Raw genomic sequence first — 20101 nt, 5'->3', positions numbered from 1 at the left:
CACACAGAGAGAGAGAGAGAGAGGCAGAGACACAGGCAGAGGGAGAAGCAGGCTCCATGCACCGGGATCCCAATGTGGGATTCGATCCCGGGTCCCCAGGATCACGCCCTGGGCCAAAGGCAGGCGCCAAACCGCTGCGCCACCCAGGGATCCCTAAAGTCTATTATTTTTTAAAAGTGGATGAAATCTTCCATTCCGGACTAGATAGTTCCATTTCTCATTGTCTTTCTTTCCAAAAACACCTATAAATCATAGAAATGGTATAAGAGAAAACCAAAGGAAAATTTTTGAAGGGCAGTAAGAAGAAGCCCAGCTGGTTTAGGACCTCAGTACCAGAGGAACCAAACAGCAGGTCAGCGTTTTGTGTACTCCCAAAGTGGAAGGCCTCTGGGACTCAAATTTTTTTGACCCCTGACCTAACAACAGAAGATCCAGGTAAGTTTAGTCCTAATCCAGATCAAATGGGAATTCTTCAAACAAGTGAGCCTGACAGCATTGGCAAGGGGGAGCCATTTGTAGCCTCACCAGAAAGAAGTAGCCAAGAGAAGCACTTTTCCCTCTGGGACTAGGACTGCTCTTTTCCAAGGAGCAAACTTAAGTAGGCAGGCAGAACCCAACTGCCATAGGGGGCCTGGTCCTGGAAGCTTTTTTATCTTATAAGATCTGAGATTTTCTCCCCCCTCTAGAAAAACCAAGATTGGCTGCTTAAAGAGGAAAAACAGACCTTATCACACCAAGCAGGAACATATTAGAAAAACCTTAGTGTCTGAGCACCTGAAACTCTCCTCTCCATTCAGAAACACTGGGTCAACTGGGCAGATCCAGGGATGGGACCAAGGCAAATTTTGTCTGGCTCAGGAACTCTTCTCACCACCATCCCTGCCTTTACAATTATTTATTATAAAGGTGAACCCTTACTGTAAAGATGGGCTTACAGTAGGATTTCTGGTAGTGAGCACTGGCAACTAGGACCACCAAACTTTTGGATTCCCAGTGCCGTAGATCAGCAACCAGCCGGGGCTGGTCTGACTGGATGAGGATGTCTTTGATCCCTTATTTCTGATAATAGGCCACCAGGGCTGCTCCAGGTAGACTGGCAGATTGTGGAAATCTGTGCCACATGACTACCTCCCTTCACTCAGATTCAGATGTCCACCCCGGCAAAACCCTCCTTCCCCAGAAGCAGAACATATTCCAGGAGCTTCTATTACAGCGTGCAGGGTTCAGTGATTTCCAGGGCCAGCCATTCACCTTGCTGAGGCTGTTGCCAGGTTTGTAGTGTTCCACTCCTGTGGCTGCCTCTGTGAGTCCAGAGACCTGCATGGACTGCAGGGGACCCTCAGGTCCCAGTGGTTGGGAACATAGCCAAGAGCTCCTCCTCTCGCTGCTTTGTGCCACAGCTGGAAAAGCCAGGAAGTCCTTATTATGGCCCAGAGATACTGGTCTGTGGGATTGGGGGTGTGTCAAGCAGGGAATAGATTAAAGGAGATCAAGTCACAGCAAGCAACTTGGTCTCGGAAACCTTTATCTGCTTGAAACTCTACACAGAGCCACCAGGGTGGCAGGCATATCAGCAAAACAAACCAAGACACAACAAGCAGCCTAGTCTCATTTTTTTTTAAATTTTTATTTATTTATGATAGTCACAGAGAGAGAAAGAGAGAGAGGCAGAGACACAGGCAGAGGGAGAAGCAGGCTCCATGCACCGGGAGCCCGATCCAGGATCGCGCCCTGGGCCAAAGGCAGGCGCCAAACCGCTGCGCCACCCAGGGATCCCAGCCTAGTCTCATTGAGAGTGATGCTGCCTAACTCCAGGATGGATATGCCCCTTCCACCATCTCCTGCCTCAGGTGCTGTGGATCGTATTTGCCCTTAAGTGCTTTCAACAGATGCTAACCAAGAGGCTGCTCCAGCCTTGACAATTCGGTGGTGGGTGAAGCCAAGGCCAGCCTCTGAGCTAATCCGGTAGGAAACCACAAAACCGATCAATTCCAAGGCCACAATTGTTTGAGAAAGAGGTCCCTATATTCCCCGTTGGCATCAGCAGGTCATCCCCATAGCCACCACCTATCTAGGGAATAGGATGGTAGGCAGGTAAGCAAGAAGGCAACAGAAGTCTCTTACTAATATTAGGAGTCTCTTTATTCCTTTAGTATCCTTTTGGTTGTTCTAAGATCCTTAAATTTAAATTCCAGAGTTTCAAACAAGTTGACACAGTAGACATTGAGAATAAGACCGACAATTCCATGTAGTAGGATGTTGTCCTGTGCATTGAGCAGGTTTACTTTCAATCTCTGGCCTCTACACACTAGATGCCAATAGTACTTCTACCCTTACCAATTGGGACAACCAAAAATATCTCTAGGCATTGTTAAAATGTCCCCTTGGGGGCTAAATGTATATGGTTGTGAGTCACTATTTCTTAGTGAATGAGATCCTAATACTTGTTGAAAGCTAGGCAGGTATAAAGATGGATAAGTAAATTGATAGTACAGTTGGTTGTATGATGATCCATCAAAAGATATTCCCATCCTAATCAGTGGAGCCTGTCCATATTATCTTAAATGGCAAAAAAGGGGACTTTGCAGATGTGGTTACATTATAGATCTTGAGATGGGGAGATTATTCTGTTCTAACCAGGTGAGGCCTAAATGCAATCCTATATGTTAAGTTTTAAACTTTAGTTTTTAAAATTATATTTTTTGAAATATTATGTGTTTTTTATTTTTATTTCATTTTTTAAAATATTTTGTTTATTTATTCATGAGACACACACACACACACACACAGTGAGAGAGAGAGAGAGATAGAGAGAGAGGCAGAGAGATAAGCAGGCTCCATACTGGAAGCCTGACGTGGGACTTAATCCTGGGTATCCAGGATCACACCCCGGGCTGAAGACGGTGCCAAACCACTGGGCCACCGGGACTGCCCTATTTCATTTATTTTTATTGAAGAATATTTGACATGCAGTATTAGTTTCAGGTGTATAATATAGTGACTCAATATTATATACATTACAAAATGGTCATCTCAATAAATCTAGTTATTATCTATCACCCTGCAAAGCTGTTCTGATTTACTGACTGCATTGCCTACTCTGTGCATTATATCTATCTCTTATTTATTTTATAACTGGAAGGTTCTACCTCTTAATCACCTATACCAATTTTGTCCAAACCCTCTGACAACCATGAATTTGTTTTCTATAAGTCTGTTTCTGTTTTGTTTGTTCATTTGTTTGTTTTTAGATTCTATGGTGTAATTGAGATAATATGGTATTTGCCTTTTTTTTTTGTCTTATTACTTTCAGCTCAATACCCTCTAGTCCATCCATGTTGTCACAAATGACAAGATTTCATTCTTCTTGTATGATTGGGTAATAATCTACTATATATAGATAGGTATAGATATATCCCATCTTCATTCATCTATTGATGGGCATCAGTCATATGTTCTTATAAGAGAGAGGAAGAGGCAGATCTGATACAAATACACAGAGGAGAAAGGTATGGGATGATGGAGTTGGAAATTGGGGTGATGATATCAATGAGCCAAGGATGGCTGGCAGCTTCTAGAAGCTGAAAGATGCAAGGAACAGATTCTCCCATAGAGCCTCCAAAAGACTGCAGGCCTGCTAATACCTTGATTTTTGCCCCAATGCTAAGGGATTTGTACATCTGGCCTTCTAGGTTGTGATAGAGTACACTTCTGTTATTTTAAGCCATCACATTTGTGGTAATTTTTTATAGCAACTAAAGAAAATTAAGACAGGTAGATGGAGAGAAGGATAAGTAGGCAGCTACTAGGTGGATACACAGATAAGTAGTTGTAAATATTGATCAATATTTATAGTAATCATGGTTTTTACTTGTATAATATCATAGTTATTTTCTCGTAGCATTAAAAGAAACATGGGAAACTACTTAAGTTGATTCTATGGACATCCAGTGTCCTCTTGGACAGTGAGGCTGTTTTAGACTTTTTTAAAAAAAGATTTTATTTTTTGAGAGAGCACAAGCAGAGTGAGGGGCAGAGGGAGAAGCAGACTCCCCGTTGAGCAGGGAGCTGAGCAGGGAGCTGGATTCAAGGCTTGATTCTAGAACTCTGGGATCATTACCTGAGCTTAAGGTAGACACTTAGCTGACTGAGCCACCCAGGTGCTCCTGTTTTGACTTTATAAAGTAATTGACAGTATAATAATCCCCTTTGGACATAATAACTTTGTGTATATATATGAGTATTTCTTTAGAATTAATGTTTAGAAGAGGAAATGTAAAGTCCAATGTATTTCATGTTTATGACTTTAAATATAGTCAATTTTTCAAAAAAATATATATTGTCAATTTTCCATCTGTCGGTATGTTCAGAATTTATTTTTTATTATTTTGAATGATTTTATTTGTTTATTCATGAGAGATACAGAGAGAGACAGAGACATAGGCAGAGGTAGAGGCAGGTTCCCAGTGGGGAGCCAGATGCGGGACTCCATCTTGGGACTCCAGGATCTTGACCTGAGTCAAAGGCAGACACTCAACCACTGAGGCACCCAGGTGCCCAGTATATTAGGAATTTAAAAATCCATGTAGTACTATAGGAGAGAGCTTAGTTTCTTATAACACTTTAAAACATAAGTAAACATTCAAAAATGATACATTTTTCTAAATACAAATAACTTATTTTTCCAAATATAATGGTAATGTATATTAATAGAAAACAGGACATAATGGATAAAGAAAGAAGTCCTCCTTTTCGAATATTCTTTTTCTTTGAGTACATACAGACATATATACCATCCAAACAGGAGGAAATGGAAAGAGAAGGAAGATATTAAAGAAATACTAATAGAGTTAAAGAGAGGGTTTTCCTCAGAAGAAAGTTTGAGATCTTAGAGGTTATTGAATCAGTAAGTGAAAGAAAAATATTTTCTTTCTTTCACTTGCCATCATTTAAAGAAACATATGTACATATGTGATGTGTATCTTCTTATATATTTTCTTTTTTTTCTTATATATTTTCTATAGAAATATATATTCAAAGAAATTATGTATGTAATTGGAAAGGAGAAAGAAATGCAAAATTTCTATACTTCTAGAAATATAAGGAAATTTTTATAAATAAAAATAATTTTAGGGGTGCCTGGGTGGTGCAATTGGACGGCTCAGTTGGTTAAGCATCCAACTCTTGGTTTCAGCTCAGGTCATAATCTCAGGGTTGTGGGATTGGGCCCCATGTCAAGCTCTATGCTCAGCGCAGAGTCTGCTTGGGTTTCTCTTTCCCTCTCCCTTTGCCCTTCCCCTTTGCATGCATTCTTTCTCTCTTTCTCTCTAAAATAAATAAATTAATTAAAAACACACTCTTTTTATTTAAAAAAAATATAAAGACCTATTTTATTTTCTTAAAAAGATTTCAGTTATTTATTCATGACAGACATAGAGAAAGAGGCAGAGACATAGGCAGAGGGAGAAGTAGGCTCCATGCAGGAAAACCGATCCTGGACTCGATCCCAGGACTCTGGAATCAGGCCCTGAGCCAAAGGCAGATGCTCAACTGCTGAGCCACCCAGGCATCCCTAAAGACCTATTTTAAAAATAAAACTTTGTTCCTAATTTTATATGAATCTTATATAAATACCCACATATAATAATGTATATAAAGAAAAATATTTTAAAAGTATTTTATTTGTTTATTTGAGAAACACACAGAGAAGCAGAGACACAGGCAGAGGGAGAAGCAGGCTCCATGCAGGGAGGCGAACGTGGGACTCAATCCCGGGTCTCCAGGATCACACCACGGTCTGAAGGCTAAACCTCTGAGCCACCGGGCCTGCCCGCATTTTCTCATTTGACACAGAGATGCTAGGAGAATAAGAGAAGTAATGCTAAACTGTTGAGACACTGGGGCTGCCCCGAAAATTTCTTTTTTAAAAAAGATTTATTTATTTATTTATTTTAGAGAGTGAAAGCACATGAGTGGAGAGAAGGGCAGACAGAAAGGGAGAGTAACAGACTCCTCGCTGAGTGCAGAGCACAAGGAGAGACTCGATTACATGACCCTGAGATCATGACCTCAGCAGAAATCAAGAGTCACATAGGTACCCCAAAGAAAATTTCTATAAATATATATATGTAAGGAGAAATCTATTTATACATATATATATATTTCTTTAAATGAGGGCAGGGAGAAATGGAGGCATTTTGCTTATTACTTAATGAAGGTCCTAACTAAGGCACAGAAAGATCCAGACAGGAGGGAATTCTAGATATCAGACAGTAAACAGAAATGATACCCCAGAGGAATGATACTCCCGAGGAATACTAGATCTATGAAACTGGTGACAGCTGACCTCTAGAGGTAATGGAATGTTTATGAGATAAATTGGAATTTATTCACCTAAATTAGTAGTGCAGTCACACAGGTTATAGCAGTCAACTTGGTCAGAACAGGGTCACCAATTTCCCTTTTCTCCTCATTCTGCTCTTCTACTAAGCACGTTTTGCCTATTGCAGAAGTGGTACCACCATCTACTCAGATTTTCTGGCCAAATTTTAGGTGTTGTCACTGATTGTTGTTCTTCCCTCATGACCTTGCAACAATTCAAGTTTTACCAGCTGAGGACCTAGCTAGGAAGAGACAAGCCCTGCCTAAATTCCAGATGTATAAAATCTATGAGCATAATAAAATAGTATTTCACAACACCAAGTTAGAGAGCAGTAACTGATTGAAACACATTCTATTAATTTATTTTTCATTTTATTTCATACTGTTTCATCAGTATTTTGTTTTCCATGTGCCTTTACATTCTTACTCAATTTCTATTTCATCTTTCAAAACCTTGTATACTATATTTCATTCCAAATTCCATTCCATTTTTTCCATTCCATCTATTTTTAAATCTATAGTACATGTTTCATACTCCATTTATTTCATGTCATTGCATTTTCAGTCCAATTCTACATTCCTTCCTATTATATTTTCCTTCTTTTTCTTTAACAATTTATTTCATCCTATATTCCATTCTATTCCTTTTCTCCTATGACATTATATCTTTTATTCTCCGTGCTGTTAGATATTTATTTCTATCCTCCTTTCCATTCCATTTTCCCATTATATTCCATTCAGTTTCCATCCTCTTCAATTTTCCATTTCATATCCTGTTCAAGTCCATATTCTGTGCCTCATTTTATTCCAGTTTCCTCTGCAACCAGTTTTTATTTCATCCCATTCTGCTTTATGTTTAAAATCCATTTTCCATTCCTTATTTAGCACTCCAGGTACCATTCCATTCTATTTTGTGTCATATTTCCAGTTGCTTATCCATTCCCCTGAACCTTTCATTCCATTTTGTCAAAATTGTTATAACAATGACTTTCAGGACATCTGCTTGCCAACATTTTTATCAAAGAATCAGAAATGTGCCTGGCATTATGCCAAAATTTTCCACTTCTGGGAATTTATCCATAACAAGGATAAACTTAGGATATGAACATATTTTAGCTTGCAGGATGTGACTCACAGTGATAGAGTGCAAAGTTGAAAACAAGATAAATGTTGGCAATATAAGAATTTTTGAAAGTGCAGGCTACCTCTATAAATGGAATGTTTTCTATTACAAAATGGCTTTGTTTATTTACATGGAAAGTATATTTTCTGGATCCAAAACCGAGGTTACAAAACAGTATTTCTGGATAAATAATTCCATTTTTGGAAGATAAAAGAAAACAACTACATAAATGGCCGTTCTGCCAGTATATAATTAAAGATTTCCAGTAGTTACCCATTGGTGTGTGAGAAAAAAATTGTTTTCCCTATGAGTGTGTGAAAATTTAAGTGCAAGTTTTCTTTTCTTTTTTTTTTTTAAGTGGAAGTGCAAGTTTGCCTTTCCATTTTGGGTACTGAGCATGCAACCCTTTTGTAATAGTGAATAAAATATCCAAATATTAATCTTCAAGTCTGTGCCTCAGAACATATTTCTATTAATAGAAATTTAACATCTGTGGCCAAGAATGAAGACTATGTCAAATTAATTAGCATGCATTCATCACTAGATTACTACCTAGCTCATACAAATGTTAATATATATTATAAGGGTAGTACCACTCTTAATCCCAGGCAATTCTTTCCTGTGCCTCAGCGGGACAGGCAGGAAGAAGTAGTCTTCCTGGAAGTCTAACTCCCTTTTCTCATGCTTGGGACGTACAGGAGGCACACTGTGGGCCCCATCCCTGTTCTACTCTTTGAGTTGCTCTCCAGCTTTTAAACCCCGTGTGGAGTGATTCAGATGTCTGGAGGAGTCTCAGAACTGTCCCCTCTGGAGTCATCCATGCACCCAGGGTCTGACTAGATATCATAACGGTGACCTAGCTAGGGAATTCGCTCTTTTTGACCAGTGTGGTATTTCTTTCAAGTGATTTCTTGAATTTGAGCCACGAGAATGGTGGTGACACACCGATTTTGGGTCACTCACGTTGTTTATATAGAGAGAGCCTCACCACCCTACACACGCACGCTTTTAAAGGCTATGTGTAAAGCCCAGGACATTCACATTATCTACCAGTCCAGGGTAGACCCCACAGGGTGAGCGCTCACCTTTGGGCTTGCTGCCAGATGTGGCTTGGGTTGGGCGGCTTCTGAAGATGCGTCACGTGATCCCCAGCCCACCAATCAGAAGGGAGGATTCCACCAGGCCCCGCCCGCCTTCCTCCCTCCTCTAGTCAAGGCTCTACTTGAGGTAACCTCTGCGGAGTGTTGCTGTTTCTGACAAACTTGCGTTTTGGTCGCCCAGTCCTACTCAGAGGAGGAAGAGAGGAGCAGCAGTTTGAATCCTTGTTGGGTGTCGGAGTCAGAGGGAGGAGCCTAAGAATGAGGTCACCTTTACCGCTGTTGCTGCCAGCGAGACTGGAAGCCCACGTCCTGCGGCCCAGATTCCCCTTCACCACTGAGCTCTCGAGGATTACACGGGCTTGCACTGAAGCCTCCCTATCCATCGTCTATGAGGGCGCTGACTTGCCCGGCAAAAACTGCTGGCGAAGAGGCGTTCTGACCTCCGAGGCTTCCTGGTTACCATTCAGACCTTCCATCCATGGTGGCCTAGGAGGGCCGGAAGCGAGACCGTGCCCCCTGGCGGCTAGCCGTCCCGGGACAACCCACAGGGGGCATGGGCATGGTCGGTGGATAAACTGTGATCGAGGCTTGGGAAAAGGCTGCCCCAAAAGCACTCCAGCGGGAACAACCTGCCTACACACACACACTTCTCTGTGGGCTGTTTTCGAGAGATTCCGGAACTCCGGGGTCTCAGCCTTTCCTGCCCTCTTCTCCAAATCTTGAGCCCAGCAGCGGGCATCATTCTCGGGCTTCCATGTGGAATGCAACATCACGGGCAGGCCCTGCTCTTCAGGGCCGCGGATTCCTGCTGGGCCCGGCCAGTGCAAGCTGTAGCCCTTAGGCAGGCTCGGCTTGTGGCAGCCACATCGGCAAAGCCTCGCCCAGCTCTGCCCAGCTCTTCCCAGTCGCGACCATACACCAAGACTGATCCCCCCAAGCACGGCACACAGGTAAGAACGGCACTCTGCTGCCATCTGTCTCCTCCTCTGCCAGCTGCTTTTGCTCCTAGGTTCGCCTCGGGAACGCTTGTCTCCTGTAGTCTTTCAAACTCTCTTGATGGCTGAGATTCTTGCCTTGCTTCCCGCCTGGCAGTAATGCCACCTGCATTATAGTGTGCCTCCCCATCCGGGTCTCCAGGCACATTTTGTTTTCATTTTGTTGGGCAGTGTGGTGGGAGCTTCCTTCCGTAAGTCTCTTGGTGTGAACCCCACCATCTCCATTGGGTTTTCTGGCCTGAGCTGCCTTTCCTCCTCGTCCTCCCATGATGATGATTTTGCCTGAGCTCACACTCCAAGCCTAGCCCTCCTAGAGTTACGCCAGTCTTACTGCCTGAACTTGTTGCCCCGAGTCCTGCCAATCCAGAAAAGGTCAAAAGAGGGAGCAACTAACCCAAGTGGTGTGACTCTCTCTCAGCAATCTCCAAAGCAAAGTTGGAAGGGACATCCATCCCCTGGAATGAATGGCCTTGCCTGCTGGTTACCTGGTAGGTTTCCAAGAGTCCTGTCAGACACTAACAATCATCATGAAATTTTTTTTTTTTTTTTTTTTTTTATAAGAGAGAGTGAGGGGGTAGGGACATCAGAAGGAGGCAGGGGAGAGAGAATCTTAAGTAGTCTCCATGCCTACCAGGGAGCCCCTTACGGGGCTTGGTCACAGAACCCTGAGATCCTGACCTGGCTGAGATCGAGTCATTAGCTTAACTGACTGAGCCACCCAGGCACTTCTCATTATGAGTGATTTTAAAGCCTCTTCTCCCTGTTACTCCACCATGGAGTATTGAATTGGCTGTTGAATCTTGATTCCAGGTCCCCCGCCCCCTCAAACGGGCTGCCTTTATTCCTGAGCTGAAATTTCTGTTTTCCATGTTGACATTTACTGAATGAATTTTTAAAAATGGTATCTCCTTCTGGCTTTTCTATAATTACATATAAGAGCAAATACTTTTTTTGTTGTTTTGGGGGCTTGTATGTTTCTGCAAAATTCCTATTTATACCTTTTGTTCATTTTTTTCATTGCCTTAAAAATATACATTATTAATAATAACCCCTTTTCTGGTTAATATGGGACAAATACTTCTCCCAGTTTTTTTGTCTACTTCTTGAATCTTTTAAATACTCTCATTTAGTAACCAAAAGTTTGAAAATTACTATGCAGCTGATTTTGCCTGTCCTTTGCAGTTTGGCTTTTTATATTATAATTAAGAAATCCTTTACTACCACTAATAAATTAGTCCATGTTTTTTCTATATTCTTTAACTCTTGCTTTTCACAGAATACAATCCACCTGAAATTTGTTTCCATGTATTATTTAGTGAAGAGGTTCACATTTTATTGCCATTTTCCATATGGGTCATGTGTTGCCCATTAGAATGTTAAAATTCCTTCCTTTCCCCATGATCTGTCATGACAGCACTGAAATGAAATAGATTTTAATTTATGCATAGATCTAACTATAGACTCTTTCTTGTACAGTTTGGTCATTTGCCTCTGTTTATACTACTCTGTGTTATAAAAAATTTTAATATGTTGTTGGGCAGGTGTCTCAATTCTCTCAGGAATATGATCATATTTTTCACATTTTATGACCCTATATTTTTCATATTACATTTTGGAAGCAGCTTGTCATATTGCATGAAATATCCTATAGGGTCATGCTTGAAATTACTTTGAATTTGTAGATTGTTTTGGGAAGTATATATTGTAATACTGAATCTATTTTCATAGTGTATCTTATTTAGGCATTTTTTTGTTCGTTTTAATCACATTTTTTATAATTTTTTCAGTAGTGTTAATCTGTTTGTAGGTGTGGTTTTCTTTGTTTCTATCTTGCTTGAGGTCTGTAGGGGTCCTATTTGATCCTATGACTTGATAGCTTCAGTTTTTAAAATTCTAGGCAATTCTATTTTCATATAATGAATTTTTTAAAGATTTTATTTATTTATGAGAGACAGAGAGGCAGAGATATAGGCAGAGGGATAAGCAGGCTCCCCGCAAGGATCCTGATGTGGGACTCGATCCCTGATCCTGGGATCACTCCCTGAGCTGAAGGCAGATGCTCAACTGCTCAGGCGTCCTGAATTTTTTAAAAAATAAAAATATTTTCTTTTTTTTTTAACCAATCCATTTTTTAATTTTTAAATCCTTGACATTACAGAACTAAACTGAAATTTATTAACATTCCACTCTTAACATTTCTTATCGACAAACCGAAATAAAATCCATGAGCCAAAACAAAACTAAAAACAGGGATAAGCTTATAAAACTTAATATGGATCCCAGCATTAACAGCTGAACAGAGAAATGTGATTTTTTTATTTATTTATTTTATTTATTTTATTTTTTTTTTAATTCTTAGCAGATGGTAAAGTCGTGTAGAAACTGAAACACTTACAAATTATTTAAAACCTGGAATCACTGACCAGAAATTACACAGTTGGATCATGGGAAAACAGCAGAAAGGGGGTGGGGTGGTGGTGGTGGTGGTTTGTAAGCGAACCTACACCGTTCTAGCTGCACCCCATGCCCTTCTCGGAGGAGAGCCTGGCATTGATTAGATACTGGGCCAGACTAATACTGGCAGCAGAACCAGTGATAGTAACCTGCCTACCAGAGGAACCTTCCACCGGATTGGCAATTTTGATCTGGGCCCCGGACATCTGGCGGATCTCATTAATGTTGGCGCCCTGGCGCCCGATTATGCAGCCAATTAAGTTATTTGGAATGGTGAATTCATGGGTGGTTTGAGTGGACGCATCCAAACTTGCCCAATAGCCTTTCACCTCGGGAGAGTTGGAGTCAATTCCGGCGAATCCCGTCCCGCCGTGCATCATGGCAAAGTGAGATTGTTGTCTTGCCACCTGGTTCAGCTTGGCCAGGTCGAGCGGAGAGACGGTGTGTTGTCCTTGGATCGAGTAGGCATCCAGGGGCGGCCCCTCCAGGTAGTGGGTGTTGTGCGGGTAGCCGGCTGCGTGCGGGTAGCCGGCTGCGTAGCCCCAGCGGTCTTGGCCGCCCGCGCAGATGACCGGCGAGCTGGCGGGCATGGGCTGGTACGGGATGGTCATGACTCTCCCCTGCGGGGACTGGGAGAGCGTCTCGAGCATGACCAGGCAGATCTGCTTGACACACTCGGTGACCGACTGCGGCACGCCCGCGATGGTGATGGCCCGCTCGGTCGAGTTGGGCAGCATATCCCCCGCCACCTGCACCTGGGCGCCCGTGCTCTCGCGGATCTCCTTGATCTTGCAGCCGCCCTTCCCGATCAGCGAGCCGCACTGGTAGGCCGGCACCACGAGCCGCAGGGTGACCGGGGGCCTGCTGGCCGCCGTGCTGTTGGTCATGGAGCTGTTGATGTCTTCCTCCAGCTTGTCGATGATCATGACGAAGGCCTTAAAGATGGCATTGGTCGGGCCCGTCAGGGTGATGATCCGCTCCGGGCAGTTGCCCTCCGAGATGTTGATCCGCGCGCTGCTCTCCTTGCGGATCCTCTTCACCGACTCCCCTTTCTTCCCGATGATGCTCCCCACTTCCTTCCTGTGCATGAGCAGCCGAATGGTGAGAGTCGCGTTTAGTTCACTCTCAGTCACTCCGGCATCCATGGCAAGCGGCAAGCGGCAAGCGGCGGGCGGCGTTCAGGGGCGTTGGGCCCGTTACGCGAGCGGCGGGCGGGGGGAGGGGACTGTAGGCCCGGAACGGCCCGCGCGAGGCGAGCAAGGGCCCGCGCGAGGCGAGCAAGAGCCGCACGGAGCGAGCAAGCGGGCGCGGGTGGGAGGCCGCGGCGTCGTCCGGGGGCGGCGACGGTGGCGGGGGTGGGGGGGGCGAGCGGGCGGGAGGCCGCGGCGTAGTGCGGCGGTGGCGACTCCGGAGGCAGCCTCGGCCTATTTTCGGTTTTAAAAAGGAAATTTAAAAACACATCTGCAGAATTCTCCATTTTATATTCTGTTTAGAGGATTAAAAAAAAGTAGCATGTTAGTTGAATCTTAAGGAGAGATAGAGAATAATCATTTATTGCCTTTGTTTGAAATGGAGTTATGACCATAAAATTCCCATTTAGACACTTAATACCTTTCTAGCATAGGTCATTTACAACTTGGATAAGAGAAGTAGAGTTTGTCCGAAGATGACTGGAGAAACAGAGGTGATTATGGTATGCAGAGACAGGGAGAGTGAGTACATGGTCAATGTGGTGTAGAGAATAACCACAGATACAGACCAAAGATAAGGGAATAGGGAGAGCAGGGAGGAAGACACGGAATCAAGAAAGAAACGGCAGAGGTTAGTTACCTGATGGAGGAAAGTCTTGGTTTTTTTAAAGAAAGAAATGTCTATGTTGGGAACAGGGGCTTTTGAAGTCTGTAAGAGTGGGCAGTAGAAGGATGGAGAACTATTTATGGTTATTGATTGACATGAGTAAATGATCAAATAGTGAAAAAATATGTTAATGGATAATCCCATTTGAAAAATAGTTGTGACTGAGTTTGTGAGCATATAAGGGAGTGTGAGTGTGTTTGTAAACATATTTGTATAAAAGTAGGTAGGCTTGCAGCACTCTGAACAGGGTATCTGTCCAGTTGTCTTTCTGTCTTGACCATATCCCTGCTGTAATGAGACTCAGCCGTTTTTTAAATAATTTAACTTGTGGAAACATGGTAGGAGACCATGTTTAAAATAAATGGATTAAAAAATGAAACTACTAAAATGAACTCCCTTTTGCTCCTTTCCTGTATTTCTCCTCTTCCCTTTTGCTTTTCTGGTATGTGACCACTACTGGCATTAGACCTGGTCAAGAGGAACCCTAATGGCTGAGTCCCATATTTTGGAGGGTCCTGCTCAGGCCTTCCTCTTCTATATTTCATGCCAGAGATAAGAGTCCATTGGGACAAGGAGATGAACCCGGCCCCCTCTGCCCCCAGGTCTAGACATCTTACTAGTTTTGTAGAAAATGTATCAAGTATCCTAATTTTCTGAGGATGTTTTCAGAGCCAGCAAGTCCTTATTCTCAAAGTCCGTCCTAAGAAAAGAAGAGCTGAGCCTATGGTGTGCTCAATCTTGGGCAAAAAAAAAGTATGGGAGCAAGGGCTAGACCAAGCTGGGAAGTGTGGGTTGTAGTGCTCCCTGAGTTAGGTGTGAAGCACTGCATGTTGTAGGATGTAGCTGGCCATGGGGAGAAGAGATCCAGAATATGGACCAGGTGCCTACATTTATCCTTTTGCCATAGGCACCAGAGGTTAATGGTGGGCCTGTATATGTCATGAGCTCTGTACCCAGGCCTATATATTTAAGAAGCTACACTTTATCCCTGGAGGTACCCTGATCGCAGAACACTTCATATTCCAGAGGCTGAGGAAAACAGTATTTCAGGCTTTAGATTTGGTTCCTTCCTTCAGTGAGCCAGCATTGCAGGTAGAATCACAAATCCTACCACCCTTCTACATCCTAGTGTTTTAATGAGTCTCCTGGGCATTTGATCTGCCAGAATGGGGACCCTAATTCAGTGTTCTTAACTCAGGCCTGCCACACTGGCCACAAGCTCTTCCTCCTCCCTTTGACATTGAGTCCGTCCCATATTCCCTCTTTCAGAATGTACCAAATACCATCCATCTTAACGGAAATCTCCACAGTGCAGAATCCTGAGGAAACCTATTACTAGACATCATCTTCCTGGAGCTTTGGAAGCATTTCCAAAGCTGGATCATCCTTTTCTTTGATACATATTCTTCCTTGGTCTTAAGAGATTTCCTTTTTTATGTTTACCTAGTATTTTCCTAGACCTTCCTTCCATACCTCTGTGTGTTGGGTTTTAGTGTTTGGTCTTTTTTTTTTTTTTTGCCATATACATTCACTTCCCAGGGAATCCCATGTAGTCTTGAGTTTTTAAATGTCATTTTAATTCAATAAATTCTAAATATGTATGTTTGTTCTTACTCATTCCCTTGTACTCCATGTACATGTATATCCAGCTGCCTAATTGATTTTTCTGCTTGACCTAAGAGGCATCTCAAACTTGAGTAGTATAGAGTGCTGTCCATTGAAGGAAACCTAATACTAGCCACACATGTAACTCACAATTATCTAGTAGTAAGACATTCAAAAAGTAATAAGAAATGTGAAATTAATTTTAATAAGATTTTTAATTCCATCTATCCAATATATTATATTTTCTATATGGAATCAATATAAAATTATGGAGTAAAATATATGTATTTTACTGTTACATGATCTCCATTCTGACTAGCCACGTTTTAAATGTTTAGTAGCCACATGTGTACATATGTGTGGAGAGCAAATTTGGGACTTTTTCCTTGCCTTTATTTTTCTTGTAAATTTCCTACTGCATTTTTTTTTTCCATCCTAGGTGCTTTATCTAATCATGCTAATCATGGGGTCCTGTTGTAGAAGTGAATGCTCAGGCATCAGTTTTGGGAAAGTTCACAGGTGCTATTCTCTAGTACTTTTGGTCCTTCTTGAGGTATGTTCCTTGCACCATCCCAATTTCAGCTGCTCTTTCCAGTAAGTACCTTTTGGCTAGTTTGCTGCTCTCTGTAATAAAGTTAGTCAGGTGCTGTGCCTTTGCTTCTTTTTTACCTTCATGAGAACAGGGATACCATGCAGGGAATGTGTCTCTTGATTTTGTTTAGCCATTCATCAGTGAAGAGATATTTTGATTGTTTGAACGTTTGGACCTTTTGACTATTGTGAATAGTGCTGCTATGAATAGACATGTACAAGTTGTTTTGTTTTTTAATAAGTTTTTGTTTGAAGACCTGTTTTCAGCTCTTTCAGTTTATATCTAGGACTATAAATGCTGGTTCTTATGTTAATTCTGTGTTTAACTTCTTGAGGAATCACAAGTGGCTCTATCAGTTTATATTCCACAGTGGCTCTACCAGTTTATATTCATTCCTCCAAGAAATTTTTTGGGATTTCAATATTCTCTACATCCACACCAAGCTTTATTATTGTCTTTTTAAAATTTTATGGCCATCCCAGTGTGTGTGAAGTCGTATCTTATTTAGGTTTGATTTTCATTTCCGTAATAACTAAGGTCTTTGAGTATTTTTCATGTGCTTATTTGCCATTTGTGTATCTTGTTTGGGAAAATGCCTATTCAACTCCTTTGCCAATTTTTAAATTGGGATTTTTTCATTTTGATATCTTTTTCTTTTAAGATTTTATTTATTTATTTATTCATGAGAGACACAGAGAGAGAGACAGAGACATAGGCTGAGGGAGAAGCAGGCTCCCTGTGGGGAGCCTGATGTGGGACTCCATCCCAAGACCTCAGGATCACCTGATCCAAAGGCAGATGCTCAACCACTGAGCCACCCAGGTGCCCCCATAGTAATATCGTATAATCCTTTATATTTCTGTGACATCAGTTTTTAATATTACTGCTTTCACTTCTCCTGCCCCTCTTCCCCCACCACACACACTTAAATAAATGAACACAGAGGTAAGGGACCGGGAGAGGGAGAGAGAGAGAATGTTTTTTTTTTTTTTTTTTTTAAATATTTTATAGAGGGACTGCACTTGTGAGTGGGGGAGGGGCAGGAAGGATGGGAGAGAGAGAGAAAAAGAATCTCAAGCAGACTGTCTGCTCTGAGCACAGAGCTCTAGGTTGGGCTGGGTCTCACATGCCTGAGATCATGACCTTAGGTGAAATCCAGAGTTAGTCACTTAACCAACTGAGCCACCTAGGTGCCCCTACCTCTTTTATTTCTAATTTTATTATTTGAGTCCTCTCTTTTTTTACTTTAGGTTAAGATTTATCAGTTTTATTGATTTTTTTTTTCCCAAAAATTCAGTTCTTGGTTTCATTGATGTTTTTCTCTTTTTATTTCATTTCTACCTGCTGCAGTCTATTCCTCCTTTGTGCTAATTTTGGGTTTAATTTGTTCTTTTTTAGTTCCTTTAGGTGTGAAATTAGTTGTCGAGTTGAGGTCTTTTTTTTTTTCCTGTATAAGCATTTACTCCTGTGAAATGTTTCCTCAGTATTGCTTTTATTGCACTCCATAAGTTTTGAAATGTCATGTTTTGTTTTATTTTGTTTTGTTTTTTTTTGAAATGTCCTGTTTTAATTTTCATTTGTCTCGTAATATTTTCTTTTTAAAATTTAAGACTTTTTTTCTTTTTTATCTTTATATATTTTCTAAATTCCCTTTTTTAAAAAAATATTTTATTTATTTATTCATGAGAGACACAGAGAGAGAGAGAGAGAGAGAGAGAGAGGCAGAGACACAGGTAGAGGGAGAAGCAGGCTCCATGGGACTGGATCTTGGGACTCCAGGACCACACCCCCGGCTGAAGGTGGCGCTAAACCGCTGAGACCCAGGCTGCCCTCTAAATTCCCTTTTGATTTCTTCTTTAATCCATTGGTTGAATCAGAGTACATTGTTTAAATACCACATATTTGTGCATTTTCCTGTTTGCCTTCTGCTATTGATCTCTAGTTTCATTCCACTGTGGTCAGAGAAAATACTTCATATCAGTCCAATTTTCTTAAATGTTAAGAAAATGTTAAGACTTGTTTAGTCCCCTAATATATGGTCTGTCTTAGAGAATGTTTCCTGTACACTTGAAGAATATATATTCTGCTGTTACTGGCCAGACAGTTTTGTTTATGTCTGTTACATGCATTGATCTATTGTGTTTTTCAAGTTCTCTGTTTACTTATTGATCTTCTGTCTGGTTGTTTGGTCCATAAGTGAAAGTGAAGTATTGAAATCTTCCATTATAATTGTGTTGTTGTCTTTCCCCTTTCAGTTATGTCAATCTGCTTCATTTTTAAAGGGTAGTTTTATAAGATTTAGTGTTTTTCGTTAAAGGTTGTTTTTCTTTCAGCACTTCAAATACATCATCCCACTGCCTTCTTATCTCTGTCATTTCTCACGAGAAATTGGCTTCTCCTAATCAGACTGAGGATCCCTTATAAGTGTATAGTTTTATTGCTTTCACGATTTTCTCTTTTTCTTTGGTTTTTGATAGTTTCATTATGATATGCCTCAGTATCGATCTCTTTGCTTTTTTACTCCATTTGAATTTGTTGACCTCTGGAAGTAGAGATTCATATCTTTTATCAAATTTGGAAAGCTGCTGGCCATTATTTTTTTATTTTATTTTTTATTTTTATTTATTTATTTATTTATTTATTTATTTATTTATGCCATTATTTTTTTAAATGTACTTTAGGCTCCGTACTTTCACTCCTTTCTCTTGTAGCTCCATTCATGTGTTGGTATGTGAGTTGGTGTCCCACAGATCTCTTAAGCTCTGTTTATTGATTTTCATTCTTTCATCTTTTTTCTTCTTAGATTGTTCATTTTAATTGCCTATGTTCAATTTCGCTGATTATTGTCTTCTGCTTGATAAAATATGCCATTGAACTTTTTCGATGAATTTGTCATTTTAGTTATTCTTTTCAGCTTTAGGATTTATATTTGGTTCCTTTTTCTAATTTCTATCCCATTATCACTGTTACTTGTTTGGTGAAACATTCTGATGGTGTTCTTTAGGTCCTTGTCCATTGTGTCTTTAGCAATTTGAGAATTTGATGGGTTGAGTGAGAGTACAGCCACAGAAATACACTTCATGGAATTTATGGATGAAGGGAGCATCCAGCCTTGGTACATGGATGAAAGGTCCAGTGAGTGTATAGGAGTATCCAGTACAAAATGCTTTAGTAGAGGAAACCTCCAGCCTAGAGTAGTCTCAACAGGAGGTGTATATGAAACATTCAGCCAGCATAGAGGAGGATATGGTTGTGTGTTTAGGGGTTCAGTATGTAGGTAAGCAATGGCTAGGAACTGGCAAATGGTTGATGAGTGGAAGATGGCAGATGGAAGATGAAGCCAATGTAATGGCAAACATAATAGAAGATGCTTTGCTACAGAGTACAGCCAGCCTAAAGTAGAACCCTGTAGGACATGCCTATCTGGAGGGAGAAACTAGCTTAGGATAGGATTTATCAGGATGTGTGTGAAGGAAGCATTCATCATAGTGTGGGAATTGGCAGGAGGTGAATGGGACTGTGGAGGACGTTTATGGATATAGAAATAAACAAATTAGAGGAATACATTTTAGGAAGTTTATGGAAGGAGGATGTCTCCAGCCTATAGAAGCACAATAATGAAGAGGCATCGGTTGAGGGATCATCCTCTCTAAGGAGATGAATCTACAGGAAGTACATAGGTGCAAAGGGCTGCATCTGGGAAAGGACACAGCAGGTGGTGTATGGGTGCAAGGTACAGTCAATGAAGTAGAGGATGTGGCAGGAGGGGTGTCTCAACAAGGGAGTACCTGAGTGTATGGAGCTTCTAGCTTAGTGAATAAGTAAGGGGATGTACATGAATGGAGGGTACAATATCCTATAGAAGATTCTGGCAAGGGGTATTTGGTTGGAGAGGATATCTCACCTAAGAGAGGTCTCCCAGTGATGTGCTGTGTTGGAGGAGGCAGTCAGCCTCAGGCAGGACATGGCAGGTGATGCATGAGTATAAGATGTA

General features: G+C 41.4%; 1 protein-coding gene across 1 annotated transcript; it reads right to left on the bottom strand.

Moving 5' to 3' along the window:
* Positions 1-11701: 11701 nt before the first annotated feature.
* LOC144307782 (poly(rC)-binding protein 1-like) lies at positions 11702-13258 on the bottom strand. The gene has a single exon (XM_077887772.1). The coding sequence runs from the start codon at positions 13196-13198 to the stop codon at positions 12110-12112; it is 1089 nt and encodes a 362-aa protein (XP_077743898.1). The 5' UTR covers positions 13199-13258; the 3' UTR covers positions 11702-12109.
* Between the last annotated feature and the right edge of the window lie 6843 nt (positions 13259-20101).

This window comes from Canis aureus, chromosome X (genome assembly GCF_053574225.1).
Source record: "Canis aureus isolate CA01 chromosome X, VMU_Caureus_v.1.0, whole genome shotgun sequence".
Classification (NCBI taxonomy): domain Eukaryota; kingdom Metazoa; phylum Chordata; class Mammalia; order Carnivora; family Canidae; genus Canis; species Canis aureus.
The sequence above is the reverse complement of the archived record's forward strand: the minus strand, read 5'-3'. Positions and strand labels throughout refer to the sequence as shown.